Source organism: Grampus griseus (assembly GCF_964374135.1).
Source record: "Grampus griseus genome assembly, chromosome: 7".
Classification (NCBI taxonomy): domain Eukaryota; kingdom Metazoa; phylum Chordata; class Mammalia; order Artiodactyla; family Delphinidae; genus Grampus; species Grampus griseus.
In genome coordinates, this window is record NC_139001.1 from 61,713,542 (window position 1) to 61,726,375 (window position 12,834).

Here is a 12,834-nt window from a genome sequence, read left to right on the forward strand (position 1 = left end):
TCTCTCTCACACACACACACACACACACACACACACACACACACACACACACACAGACACACACACACACACACACAGTTCCCTGTCTACACAGCTGTGATCACTGGCCTGCAGCCTGGTCAATCCCTTCAGACCCCTTCAGCAACAATGAGAAGCCATAAGGTCCTCTGGTGAGTGGTGACCATCATGGACCAAGAAAGACTGAAATTACTGAATTGACTCTGCTATGGTTCAGCAGTCACGTGGGGATAGGGTATTAAAGGTTTTAAAGCTGTTAAAATGTTTCTTGTCCTGTTTATTCTTTAGAAAGAACCAGTTTAGTTTACTCTAATACAATGCACTGTGGCCCCAGTGCATGTTTCTTGTCCTGTTTATTCTTTAGAAAGAACCAGTTTACTCTAATACAATGCACTTTGGCCCCAATGCATTGTGGGAATTGAGGAAATTTTCTGGATAATTCAGGCTAAAAAAATTTTCCTAAATTACCAGATAATCATCTTCCCACCTCAGTCCCAGCAATAATGAAAATTTTATAATCTGGAGGTCTTAATCCTTCATCCTTTTTCCCTTTCCCGCCCAATACGAGCAAGGAGAGTATAAAAATAAGCCAAGGCTCTCTCTTTAAACAGACATTTCTAACCCAGTGAGTGTCTTTGTTTACATTTAATTAGAGATTTGAATAAACAGAATGAAATAGAAAATTAAAATTACATTTGGTAGTCTGGCTCCTTTATGAAACCAAAGGGCATTATTTGGGAATAGTGGGTAGTTTTCTACCTAAAAACATAAAATATAATAATTAGTTCCTAATCTTGATAGTTACATTCCTAAAAATCTTGTAAAAGGAAAACTCATGATTGAAGAATCTCAGATGTTATGGGGAAAACAGGACTGGGGGGCTGAGGTCAGGAAAGAATCCATGAACACCTAAAATATACAATATTTTCACTAATAAAACCAATAAGGACAAGTCATTAAATAAACAGAAGACTGATGACATTTTTCCATATCTTAAATTAGTAATAAAGCACACAATCACTTAATTTCTATTTACCTTCCTTGGTCATTAGAACCTCTTCAGACACCTACTCTGTAGTTTCAACAAGATGCTTTTGCTTTGCCCCTGATGTATGCATACTAAAGGCATTGTTTTCTATGTTGAGTCCTCCATTCTAGTATCAACACTTTTCTAAGTCTAAAGCAACTCGAAATGAGTGCATTTGGAATTCTCAGAGTTGGGGAAGACATACGCAGATTTAATTGGCATATAACAGGATCTGGCATATAACAGGATTTGCCATAAAGAAAAATCAACAGTAGAGAGGGATTTCTATACTGTATTTAACCCTGAAGTCCCAACCCTATCATCAATTATGTACCTTTATTCCCAAATCTATCCAAGCAATACTGTGCTCAGTTTAAGAACACAAACATACTCTTGAAGAAGTATACAGAACCCAAACTTTGGTGAGTGGGTCAAGTCACATTTTAGAGGCATCACTAGAGCTCGGTATAGGAAAGTGTATCTGTGAATATGTAATGTGGTTTTCCAGGCCAGCAGCTTAGAGAAGGTCAGTCAAGGGCATCTGTGTGCAGCAATGGAATGAAAAGGAAAACTCCTTGGCTCCAGCCTTTGCCAGCAAAATCACTGGAACCCTAGCCCCTGGATTTCTTTCCCTGAAAGAAACACATTTCAGATCAGCCACCAGGATGTCTTTAGCTCTCCAGGGCCTTCCACCTCCTCCTTTGGCTTCCAAATATCAGGAAGTGGCTCTTCCTCTGCTCCTATGGGAGCATCATCCCTCCTGCTGTTATCTGTTGTCCCTCTCAACATTGCCCACTGTAACCACCATTGACTTGGGGCTGCTTCTGTATTCTGCAGAAACATCAGAGTGGGGACTGAAGGGACAAGGAAATGTCCTCCATCCCTGGCCTTGAACTTCATGGTCACATTCTGACACAGCCTTGCTAGTAGAATTCTTGGAGTTCTTTACCCTTCCTCTCTCCTGAGGAAGATGGCAAAAAGCTAGAGGGATTGACTGGACAATCAAACAATTTCAGGGACCTTGAACTATGTTGCATTGAAATGAAAATGAAACACAAGTATGTTTTGGAATTCAGAATTTTATCAAATTTTAGAAAAGTAAACCCGTGCATTTACTGTATTTTATGTAACATCCCCAGCAGGATCTGGGGCAGCACACTGTAATCAAACACATTAATATATCTGCAGCAATTCACATGAATATTCACACTGAGTAGGATAAATAATGGCTATAAATAGCCTCAATTCAGTTTAGGTCATGTGTTGCCACCAAATCAGTTCACATAAGGTCAGGGCTTGCAGCTAAATGACTCAAGTACAAAAAAACTTCCATTTTTCAGAGGTCTTTGGATTTTCAAATTGTGAACAAGGGATTGTATTGTGTTTAAGGAAGGCGATCAAGAGACCCAGTCTGCTCCACTGCTCTGCATCTTGGTGGAAGTTAAGTATGCACATAGGTATAATTTAGAGAAATTTGTGTTGACCCTTCCCTACTTCCTGTTTATCAGCTATTTTGGTCACTTCTTTTCTCCTCCCATGACCTCTGAACCCCGTGTTTGATACAGTAGACACTGAGAGCACCTCTTCCCAGCTCCTAGCTGGGATATGGCTTGTAACAGCCTTGTCTAGATTCCTGCCCCTGCAGTTCACCAGGCCCCTTGCTTGGGGTCATATAGCCCCCTCCAACATACTGAGCATCTTCCCCAGAGTCAGGACCAGTGTGGTTCTCTGCCAGGGGACAGGCCAAAAGCTCATGTTCCCAGCACTCAGTCACCACCCTGTTGGTGCTGCTGTTGATTCTGTTCCTGTCTTAGTCCCATGCAATACTGCCTAGCTCCTGGTAACAGAGCTCCCACCAGGAGCATCGCCCATCAGCTGGGTTTTCATCTTGTTCTCCACACTCTGAGCCCTGGCTGGGGCTCCTCACCTTGGAGCCTCAGGCCTGAGATCTTACTTTGGCCCCTCAATCATCTTGGGAACTGGAGCCCTGCTCCCAAAGTACAGATCCTAAAGCAAAGTCCAACTTCCAAGCTGCAAAACCTCTACTGAAGGCTGCCACCTTCTGTCCCCTCTCTGGCCCAGGAGTGGATGTCAGATTTTTAGATGCAGTCTCCTCTCTTATTAAACAAGACCCACTGGCAATATTTGCCCCAGGACAGAGCAGAGTCAGATGAATGTGACACATATGATCAGAAGAACTGATTATAACCAAGAGTCAAATGGAACTCCTTATTTCTCAAATCCTGCAGGGGCATCTTCTATCATTTACTGGAACAAATTTTGTGTCATAATGTGCTAGAAGGCGTAACAACTTCTAGCGCCAAGTCAATTCCACACCTTGGACTTCTCCAATCACTGTCCAAGGACTTGCTGGATGAGCAATTTTCAGTGGAAGAAATACTCACTGTGAAATGAAGTGGTTGAATTCCTCACACCATTTTTCCGGATGAAGTAAAGTTGGTGGAGGATTTCTGAAAAATAAAAGCAATATTTTTCTTACAAAGAAAGGGTTCCGTTAAAAGCAAAATATCAACTTGCCTTTACTGATATTGTTCTAAATAGCTCTGATAAAATCTATTCTTGGGGCTTCCCTGGTGGTGCAGTGGTTGAGAGTCCGCCTGCCGACGCAGGGGACACGGGTTCGTGCCCCGGTCCGGGAAGATCCCACATGCCGCGGAGCGGCTGGGCCCGTGAGCCATGGGCGCTGAGCCTGCGTGTCCGGAGCCTGTGCTCCGCGACGGGAGAGGCCACAACAGTGAGAGGCCCGCGTACCACAAAAAAAAAAAAATCTATTCTTATTTCTTCCTGGGTGAGAGTCATTCACCAGCGGTAAATTATAAAGTGCCAGCCCCTACTCATTTAGTGGCTCATTTCCATTGACTGAAGGCCAATCATGTCCACGGCTTTCTGCAGGACCTCTGAGGGTTACACAGATCAACAACATTCCTCAAGGAGCAGACACTGTAGTGAAGGGTGAGGCAAGCACACAGCCACTATAACTGAGAGCTAAGTATTATTAGCGCCATAAGAAAGCTATAAACCGAGTGCTAGGGGCTTGAGAGAAATAGACTTTTTAATTTTACAGGATTTTCAGATCATTATACTACCATTTGAATTAATTATGTGATGCAATTAAAGTATACTTATAAATTCACTGGTCACATTTTTAACTCTTTCCTATATGTCAACCTCTGCAATAGGTACTGGAGAAAGCAAAACCACTAAGACAAGTTTCAGACCCCAAGAAGATCCTCGGTAGCAAGGAGGACATACACCTAATACAACTAAGTACTGGCAGTCCAAGAGAACTAGAGAACTGTGGAAAGACTCTGGTAACCAGACCATTTCCTGGTGGGAAGGTAGGAAAAGGAAAAAGTAAGAACCCTGCATTTGGCTGAATATTTACCCAAAGAGAATCAATTTTAAAACAGAAGGGACATTACCTTTAATTGATAAGAATTTTTTCTTTCTAGCTATTAATGGAAATAGGGGTTTGTGAGCAAGTCAAGTTCAACAAATGAAGAAAGTTACATTTCTGCACACCTGAATTATGACTGTAAATCTTAAACCCATTAAAAATCTTAAACACGTTTGTATATATAACCCTTCACTTGGGTTCTAACTGCTTCCTAAAGCCATAGATTGCTCAGCCTCCACAGGCAGAGGAAGCAGCAAGAATGACCAGAAATTTAAAAAATGTATCAGATAATGTGATTGTAATTTGCCTCTTCAATACCATTCCATTTTTCATTTCTTCTAGTACAATTTTTATTCTGGCACAATGCTGCCACATATATTTTCCTGAGTTCCCTGCATCTAGATTTGGCCATGTGACTGCGTTCTGGCCAAATGATATATTACTAAAATTGTTCTGTGGTGTTCCAGAAAGTCTTCTTAAAAGATGGGAGACATGCCATTTTTTTCTTCCCCCTATTTGCTTTCTGGAGCATGGATGTGATGGCTGGAGCCTCAGCAGCCATTTTAGACATGAAATGAAAATGAGAGCTATGAGCTGAGTATGGCAAAGAAGGTAGATAGGAAACTGGATTCATGATGACATTGTAAAGCTGCCATGCCAGCTCTAGACTGCTTCTCCCTAGTCTTCCTTAACAGGAAAGAGAAATAAACTTCCATCTTCTTTAAGCCACTGTTATATGCAATTAATCCTAATTGAGTTGATCCTATTTCAGACCTATTACATGATTAGAACACAATTTGATAAGTATATCACAACTACAAAGGTAAGTGGAAGCATAATAAAGGGGCAACTTACCCAATCTGGGGAGTTCCAGAAGACTTTAAAAAGAAAGTGAACTTGAGCTGGCCCCTGAAGATTGGTTGGATTTTTCAAGACAGAGGAGAGGGAAGCCATTTCAGGCTTAGGAAACAAGAGGTACCAAGTCACAGAAGTGTAAAAAAGTCTGGTAGGTTCAAAGAACATGAGTAATTTTTTGAGGCTAGACTATATGATTCTTTCAGGTCTGGAGAGACAGTAGAAGGGAAGGATGAGGTGGGAAGGAAGAATGATGAGAGGAAATATATGGTTTCCCCATTCTGCATAAGAATTTAATCATCCTTCAGATCTTCTGATTCAAAGACCCAAAGGAAAATTATCTGTGTACCCACCTAGAAAGAGTAACAGTTGAAAGTTGCCCTTCAGTTATTTTGGAGACTGCCTCTATCTCATTCATTTCATTCAACAATATTTGCCTTTATCTTTCCCTGGCTTTCTTTAAATAATAAAAGTACCATCACATAACTTCTGCTTTAACACCAGCATGGCTGACCTGTTCTTACTGGCTCCAGCTGTTTGAGATTGTACATGCACATGTCCTCCCAGTTCACCCCTGTGGACATCTCTCAGTGAGCAGCTTACCCGACATCATCTCTACAGCCCTCTCCAGAGCTCGAACTTCCCTTGCTCTGCTCAGGTTTCCTGCTCATTCTGCTCTCATGGAGGTCAGTTCCACAGAGAAGAGGTGCTCAAGCAATCTACTGTCTAACACACTTCTTCCACCCCCAAAACCGTTAACTGTTTTTGCGTGTGGATGAAGAAGTTACTTGTAGACAAAGTAACAGACTTTATTAAACCCTAGTAAGCTTGACCTTGGCCAGCCGAGCATGGAGGGATAACCCTCTACTTTAATTAGAGAAATGACCTGGCAAGGGTTCACCGGGGGAATGGATGGAAGTGTCAATACTTGTGTAGAGAACATTGTCCACTGTCCCTTCCCTGTTTTCAGTCTGTCCCTCAGCAGGAACCATGGGCAGGGGCTACTGTTTATGTGTTGGCCTGAACCTCTGTAGTAGAACACAGAGGAAAACAGCAGATCGCCACCCACCCAGGCCACCACCAATCCATGGTGGCCTCACATGAACCCCACACAAGGAAACACTTTCTCTGAAGCTTGGCATCATAGGAATTTGGTTTTAGAGAAGCTCATTTCAACTTGTAGATGCCCCGCCTTTCCTGGAGTCCATCCATCATACTTAGGTTCAGTAAATTGAGGTCTTGTGAAAGATTACTATCTGAGTATAATGGAAACTAAAAGGAATTTGAAGGCTTTACAGTACTTTGTTTGCATTGGCAATATAAACTCTAGTTCTCCTGCCATCCAGGAAGAGCACCAAATAATAACAATTGCACCTTTTTTGCTCCTCTCAACACTACAGATGCAAACTGCAACCTTGCCCAAAAGGGTCTCTCCCTGAAAGGAGAGATGCTTCATATTCAGTGTGATAGAAGAGTCAGTGAATAGCTGAGATAGGCAGGTCTCACTCAGGTACGTGTACGGATGCTGAGAGCAGGATGTATGAATGGTGAGTCCTGAAAGGTCCACGAACCTGAATAACAAGCGCTCATTTGGATAATGTTTATAAACAGATAATGTTTATAAACATACCAAGGCAATGTAGAAAAGAGATTTAGTCAGTAAAGGAGAATGACTATATTCGATTTGAGGTTTGCCTGCCTGGATTTTATTCCTGTGTTTTGACCCTAAATTCAATTTCTACAAAATGATCCCCTGCACACAGACAGGATTACGGCTACATGAGGCTAGCAGCAAGGGGCGATGCCCATTTTTGACATCATAATCCTGGGTCCAGCAAATACGATGGAGATAAAGTTAACCTTCTTCCCCCAAAGCCTCTGTGGAACAAAATGATTTGCTGAACAGTCAAACTGAATTCATTTTAATTTCTGAAATAGAGAAGTAGCTGACTGGATGAAGGGGGGGTACCTGACCTCAGGACAACCAATCCAAGTTTAATCTGGTAACCTATGCCAAGGCATGACCCCAAATGATAAGCTGGGTCAATTCGATTCTCTTTAGAAGGTTTTCCTTTTTTCTCACCTTGAACTGAGAAACAAAACAAACAAACAAAAAACCAGGAGAATGAGGCACTTTAGTAATGGGAGCTGAAGCTGAAAGATCCATGACGAGAGGCCATGGAGTACACTGTACAAACTGGTTTTAGGAAGCAGATACTAGGAACAGGCAGGAAACCAGGGAACGAGAAGAAAGCAGGCCAAGTAGAGGAGAAAGGAAGAAATGAGCCGCAAGGAACACAGACCCCATGATGGGAGACCATGTAGGTTTTTCTTCAGTTTCTTTTGTGAGTGCTTCTCCCTCTGGTGCACCTACAATATTATCGGCCCCAGCATTCTGTTCTTAGCTCTATTCTCCTCCCATTCTACACGTTCACTGAGGGCTCACTATACGTCATCAGCTTCCTAATCTATATCTCCTGCCTCAATTTTCCCTCTGCCTTTTGGCTGGTGCATCCAGCTACTTATTAGAAGTTCCATTTTGATTTCCCAGGGGTACCTTAAAGTCAGCACGTTCAAAACCAAACTCATCATTTTCCCCTAAATCTGCATTCTACCTGGTTGTTGAAGTCAGAAACTTGAGTTCCCCCCTCTCCATTGACCTCACATCCAACTTGAAAAGGCAGAATAAGGGTTCCCCTTATTAAAGAAGTCCACATTCTAATGCCCAGAGCCTATGAACATGCTACCTTCCACGGTAAAAGGGATTTTGCTGATGTGATTAAGGTTAAGGACCTGGAGATGGAAGATTACCTTGGATTACCTGGATGGACTCAATTTAATCTCAAGTCCTTTAAAGCAGAAAAGAGAGGCAGAAAGAAAGAAGAGGCAGGACAGATTCAAAGTGTGAAAGGTGCTCTACTCGCCACTGTTGGCTTTGAAGATGGGGGAAGGGAGCCATGAGCCGAGGAATGCTGGTGGCCTCTGATGGGCCTCAGCTAATACCCAGCAAGGAAATAAGGACCTCAATTCTACAAATGCAAGAAACTGAATTCTGCTAATGACCCGAATGAACAAGGAAATCAGTTCTCCCCTAGAGCTTCCACAAAGGGGTACAGCCCTGCTGACACCCAGATTTTAGCCCAGTGAGATCCATGTCAGATTTCTAAGCTACAGAACTGGAAGACAATAAATTTGTGCTGTTTTAAGATGTTAAATTTGTTAGAAAAGCAATAGAAAACTAATACATCAATCAAGCACCAACACCTATCAGTTCTACTTCCTAAATTCCTTTCTTATCACCCCATCCCCTCCTTCACAGCCGAGTTCAGTCCCATCATCTCCATCAGCCTACTCCAGTAGCCTCCTTATTTTTCTCTTTCCCTCTATCCTCATCTCCCTCTAATCCATCTTGCACTTGGCAGCTAGAATTTCTTTATAACATACAAATCTGACCTTGTTATTTTCTTGCTCAAAATTCTTCAGTAGATCTACACTGCCAGCATGATAAAATGTCAACTATTTTGCATGATATACAGATGGCCTTGCCTGCCTATCTACCCAATCCCATCTCAAACCACCTGCCTATGCTCACGCAATGCTGCAGTACTGCACTGTGCAGAACTTGCAGCTCCTAAAGCAAGTCCTGTTCTTTCATGCCTTGGGGTCTTTGCACATGCTATATCTTCAGTTTTAGAATGCTCTCCCCAATTTGTCAACCTAGCAGGCTCCTACTCATGCTTCATGTGTATCTTTAGTACCCAGCACAGCAGCACTCAGTAAATCTTTGCTGAATGAATGACTACATGAATGAATGCACACAAACACACATATACTGTAAGTAAACCAAGAAATGATGCCAGGACAAAATATGACCTTGGTCCCCAAAGTAGCATAAAATTAGACAAATATGGAACAGCTCCTTTGAATGTGAGCAACTTCACAGCAAGCAGGGTTTGAGGAACAAAGGAGTCCACTTAGGTAGTAACTTGAGTTGGATTTGACAATATAAGCCTCATCTCTCATCATTTGGGCTACCTTTGTAGCCCAAATGTCACCAGGTCCCTGAACATACTTGACTAAAGTGAGCAAATCAATCATGATTTAAACTGCATTATAGACACTATCTAATGTCAGGACCACTATATACATGCATGGGGGTTGGAGACAGAAGAGGATCAATACTAATAATTATCCCATGTTGAGTGGTATTACAGTATACCAAGCTCCATGCGAAGTGCTTCACATGTAGGACAACAGAACATCACAACAATCATATTCCTATTGCAATAACAATAGGAATTATTATTCCGGTTTCACAGGTGGGGAAAATGCAGCTTAAAAGAAGGAATTTGCTTAAAAACATCCAACTAAAAAGTGGAAGGGTCAGGTTTCAAGGAGGTATTTCTGTCTCCAATGTCTACCACACTGTTCTCTGTATTTCATCTAATGAAGAATCCATTACTCTGGAAGGTGAATGAAGAGAACATACATGCAAAAAATGACAGAAAAACAATTAGCAGGCAATACCCCTAAGAAGGTGCAAAATAAAGTCCTCTAATATTAAAGTACACTCAACAAGGAGACGCTGAGTAAAAGATTTATCAATGGGACTGAGTTAATTAAGAAAGACTTCCTGGAAGTTGTCAATTTTGAGGCAGGTCCTAAACAGGATACATCAACCAGTTGGTGAGAGGGGGAGGGTGTTAGGAAAGGAGAAGGAGAATATAGGGAGGAAGATACAAAGACTGAAGTATAATAGTTAATAAATAATAACATACAGTTAAATAAACACAGGAGTGTGTTCAAAAGCTATTCTATGTCTTTACTCATAAAAGCAATAAAGCAAGACATTTGAGCACAATGAACTATTCTGAGAGTGTTAAACACTGCAACAACACAGCTGCCATTCTGACAACTGTGAGATTCATTAATCAGGGTGAGTGGTTAGATCCGTGCCTACGTCTCATCCTTCAGTATCACCACCTAGCCCCAGCCAAAGCTGCTTTTTGCCCTAAGTCACATCTTCCCTGTTCAAAATTAATTATTTCAAAATTTTTGTATTTATTTGTAATACATGACTCCATCTTAATTTTTAAAAATTCCCCAATGCAGGGACATAGAAAGCAAAGAGCAAAACACCTCTTCGTTACCACCCCTAATCCCAGTCTCCTCCCTGTATCAGTATGGCTTGTATTCTCTGACATTTTGTTTTTGCATTTTAAAATATTTGTTATAAATATAATATATATAAATATATAATATTTTTGCTGTGCTATAAATTATAATACAATAAGCACAATATAAATTTTATATTAGTATTTATAAGATATTTATAGTTGGAGACAGTAGAAATAGGATTATATGCTACATGTAAGTGTCCTGGTACCTATTTTTTCCATTCAGTAACATGGCTTAAAGATCATCCCATGCCAGTTTCATACCCAAATAGTTTTCCATAATGTGTGCAAACTATAGCTTAGCCATTCACCCACTGATGGATATTCAGGCTGTTTCTAGTTGTTTTTCACTGTTAGAAAGAAGGCTGAAATGGTTTACACTTGTCATAAGTGATTTCTAACTTTTAAAATGTTTTTTAGGTGGCGGACACCTCCTGTCAGTGAACATTTAGGATCCTGCCATGTAACTCAAATGAAGAGACAGCAGGTGCTGATTGCCTCATTTTCTCGAGGTGACCCAGTGAGCAGTTGTGGAGCAGAGGAGAAAGCGACCACCCAAAGGGCTTGTAGGGTTGTGAAGAGCACCCCTGGGTCACCACCCCCTAGACCACGCTGTGAATGAGAACTCTGAGTTATTCAACTCCAGCAGGGTCAGAGCAAGAACCCTGCTGCTGGGGTCCCCTCTGCCCCTTGCAGGCACCTGCTCCCTGGTTCAGACAGTGGGTACCTCTGGGTAATTATCTTGACACATGGGACACAGACCAAGATTTATTCAAAATATACATATAATTCTGCTGAAGAGGAATCATTTGAAAAAAATTAAATAGCTGAAGATATTTCTTTAACATCAGAAAAGAGATGATATGAAAATGACACAGAAATCAGAAACACAATGCTATGCACTGCACCCTCAGTAAACGTGAAAGGCAGGTCCAGGCTAGAATGGATCCCCATGCAGAGTGCTAACTCCACAGTGAAGGCAGCTCTATCAGGGGCAGTCTTCTGAAGCAGGGAAAAGGAGGAAAGAAAAGGTTTGCAAGGACAATGCTAGATGGGAACATGTCTGGAAAGAAGCAAATGTAGGAAAGGAAAAACTCCTTCACCCTTCAAGTTCTCAACTGGGGCCTCTGTAGCAAAGGACAGACAACAAGAGAAAAGCATACAAATTTCTTTAATATAAGTTTTACATGCATGGGAGCCCTCATAAGGAAATGAAGGCCCGAAGAAACAGTTAAACCTGAGTATGTTGAAGAGTGGAGAGTCCTGGAAAGACGTGATGGAACAAAGAATATGAGTAAGTGTGGTGAACTGGGGAAACATAGCAAGGCCTATTCATGCAGGTCCTTTCTGTGTCCACCGTCTTGGTCTTTGGAGGTAAGGATGCTCCTTCCCTCCGGGTGTAGGGAGGAAGAGGGTCTTATGACTTGCTTCTGGGGAAGGTCAGAAAGCCCTTCCTGCACACACGATTTCTCAAATTCCTTCAGTTTGAAATATTCAATATGCCAAGGTCCCATATTCAGGGGTAGCGTGTCCTGAACCGTGTCACAAAAACAAAATGAGCCTAAGTCACATCTCAGCCTTAGATAACCACCGTCTAAGAAAGGAGAGGTTTTATGATTAATACCTATGATAATTTATTCTACAATAACTGAAGAAGTTATTAAAAGTGGTGAGGAAAAAAGCAAAGATTTGTACTTAAACTTCAAGCTTGTTGATTCCTTTTTTTTCTGATTCTTAATAACCTAATTTGATCCTGTCCCTTAAATAACACCGTTTGCAATGTTAAGCTGTAATCACTAAAATGTAAAGTTACCACATCAAATCACATGGCTCATAATAAACCCATTTTTAACCATTTACCATCAGTAAGTGACAAGATGTTCATTTCCTCCGGCTTTTCAGCCCAACAAGGATCTGTTTCCAAGATCATCTCAGAATCCCAAGGTTACATTATGTTCCCCACGTCAGGCCTGTGCTTGAGATAGGACGTGTCATGGAGCTTTATTAACCCTTGGCCACTACACTAACATTTCAAATGTTTACAAAAGGCATGAATTGCATTTTCTAATTCTCTCTAAAGCACATTGGGGTACCCTTCCCTTCTCTGTACTCTCACTATGTAAACACACAGGACACACAGGCAACTCAGCCATGCATGCAGAGTGCGAGAGAAAGTCAAGGACAATAGAAACTGCTGTATCAAGTGGTGTGTGGCTCACTGTCTGAGCCAATGTGGTCATTTGCTGACATCCATTCTTCAATTTCCTCCTTCAACAAGAACTCAGCAACGCCATCAAATCCAACTGTTAGTGTCCAATGTGTCAGGGAAGTAGACCTTG

General features: G+C 41.6%; 1 protein-coding gene across 1 annotated transcript in view; it reads right to left on the reverse strand.

Annotated features, from left to right (window-relative positions):
- The window catches only part of MYO3B (myosin IIIB), a gene marked incomplete at both ends in the record, with an annotated part of 382,969 nt that overhangs the window by 275,144 nt on the left and 94,991 nt on the right, over window positions 1-12,834 (reverse strand). Inside the window, one exon of the mRNA XM_082658151.1 lies at window positions 3,451-3,516. Within this exon, the coding sequence (XP_082514277.1) occupies window positions 3,451-3,516 (66 nt within the window). The remainder of the gene's footprint in view (window positions 1-3,450; window positions 3,517-12,834) is intronic.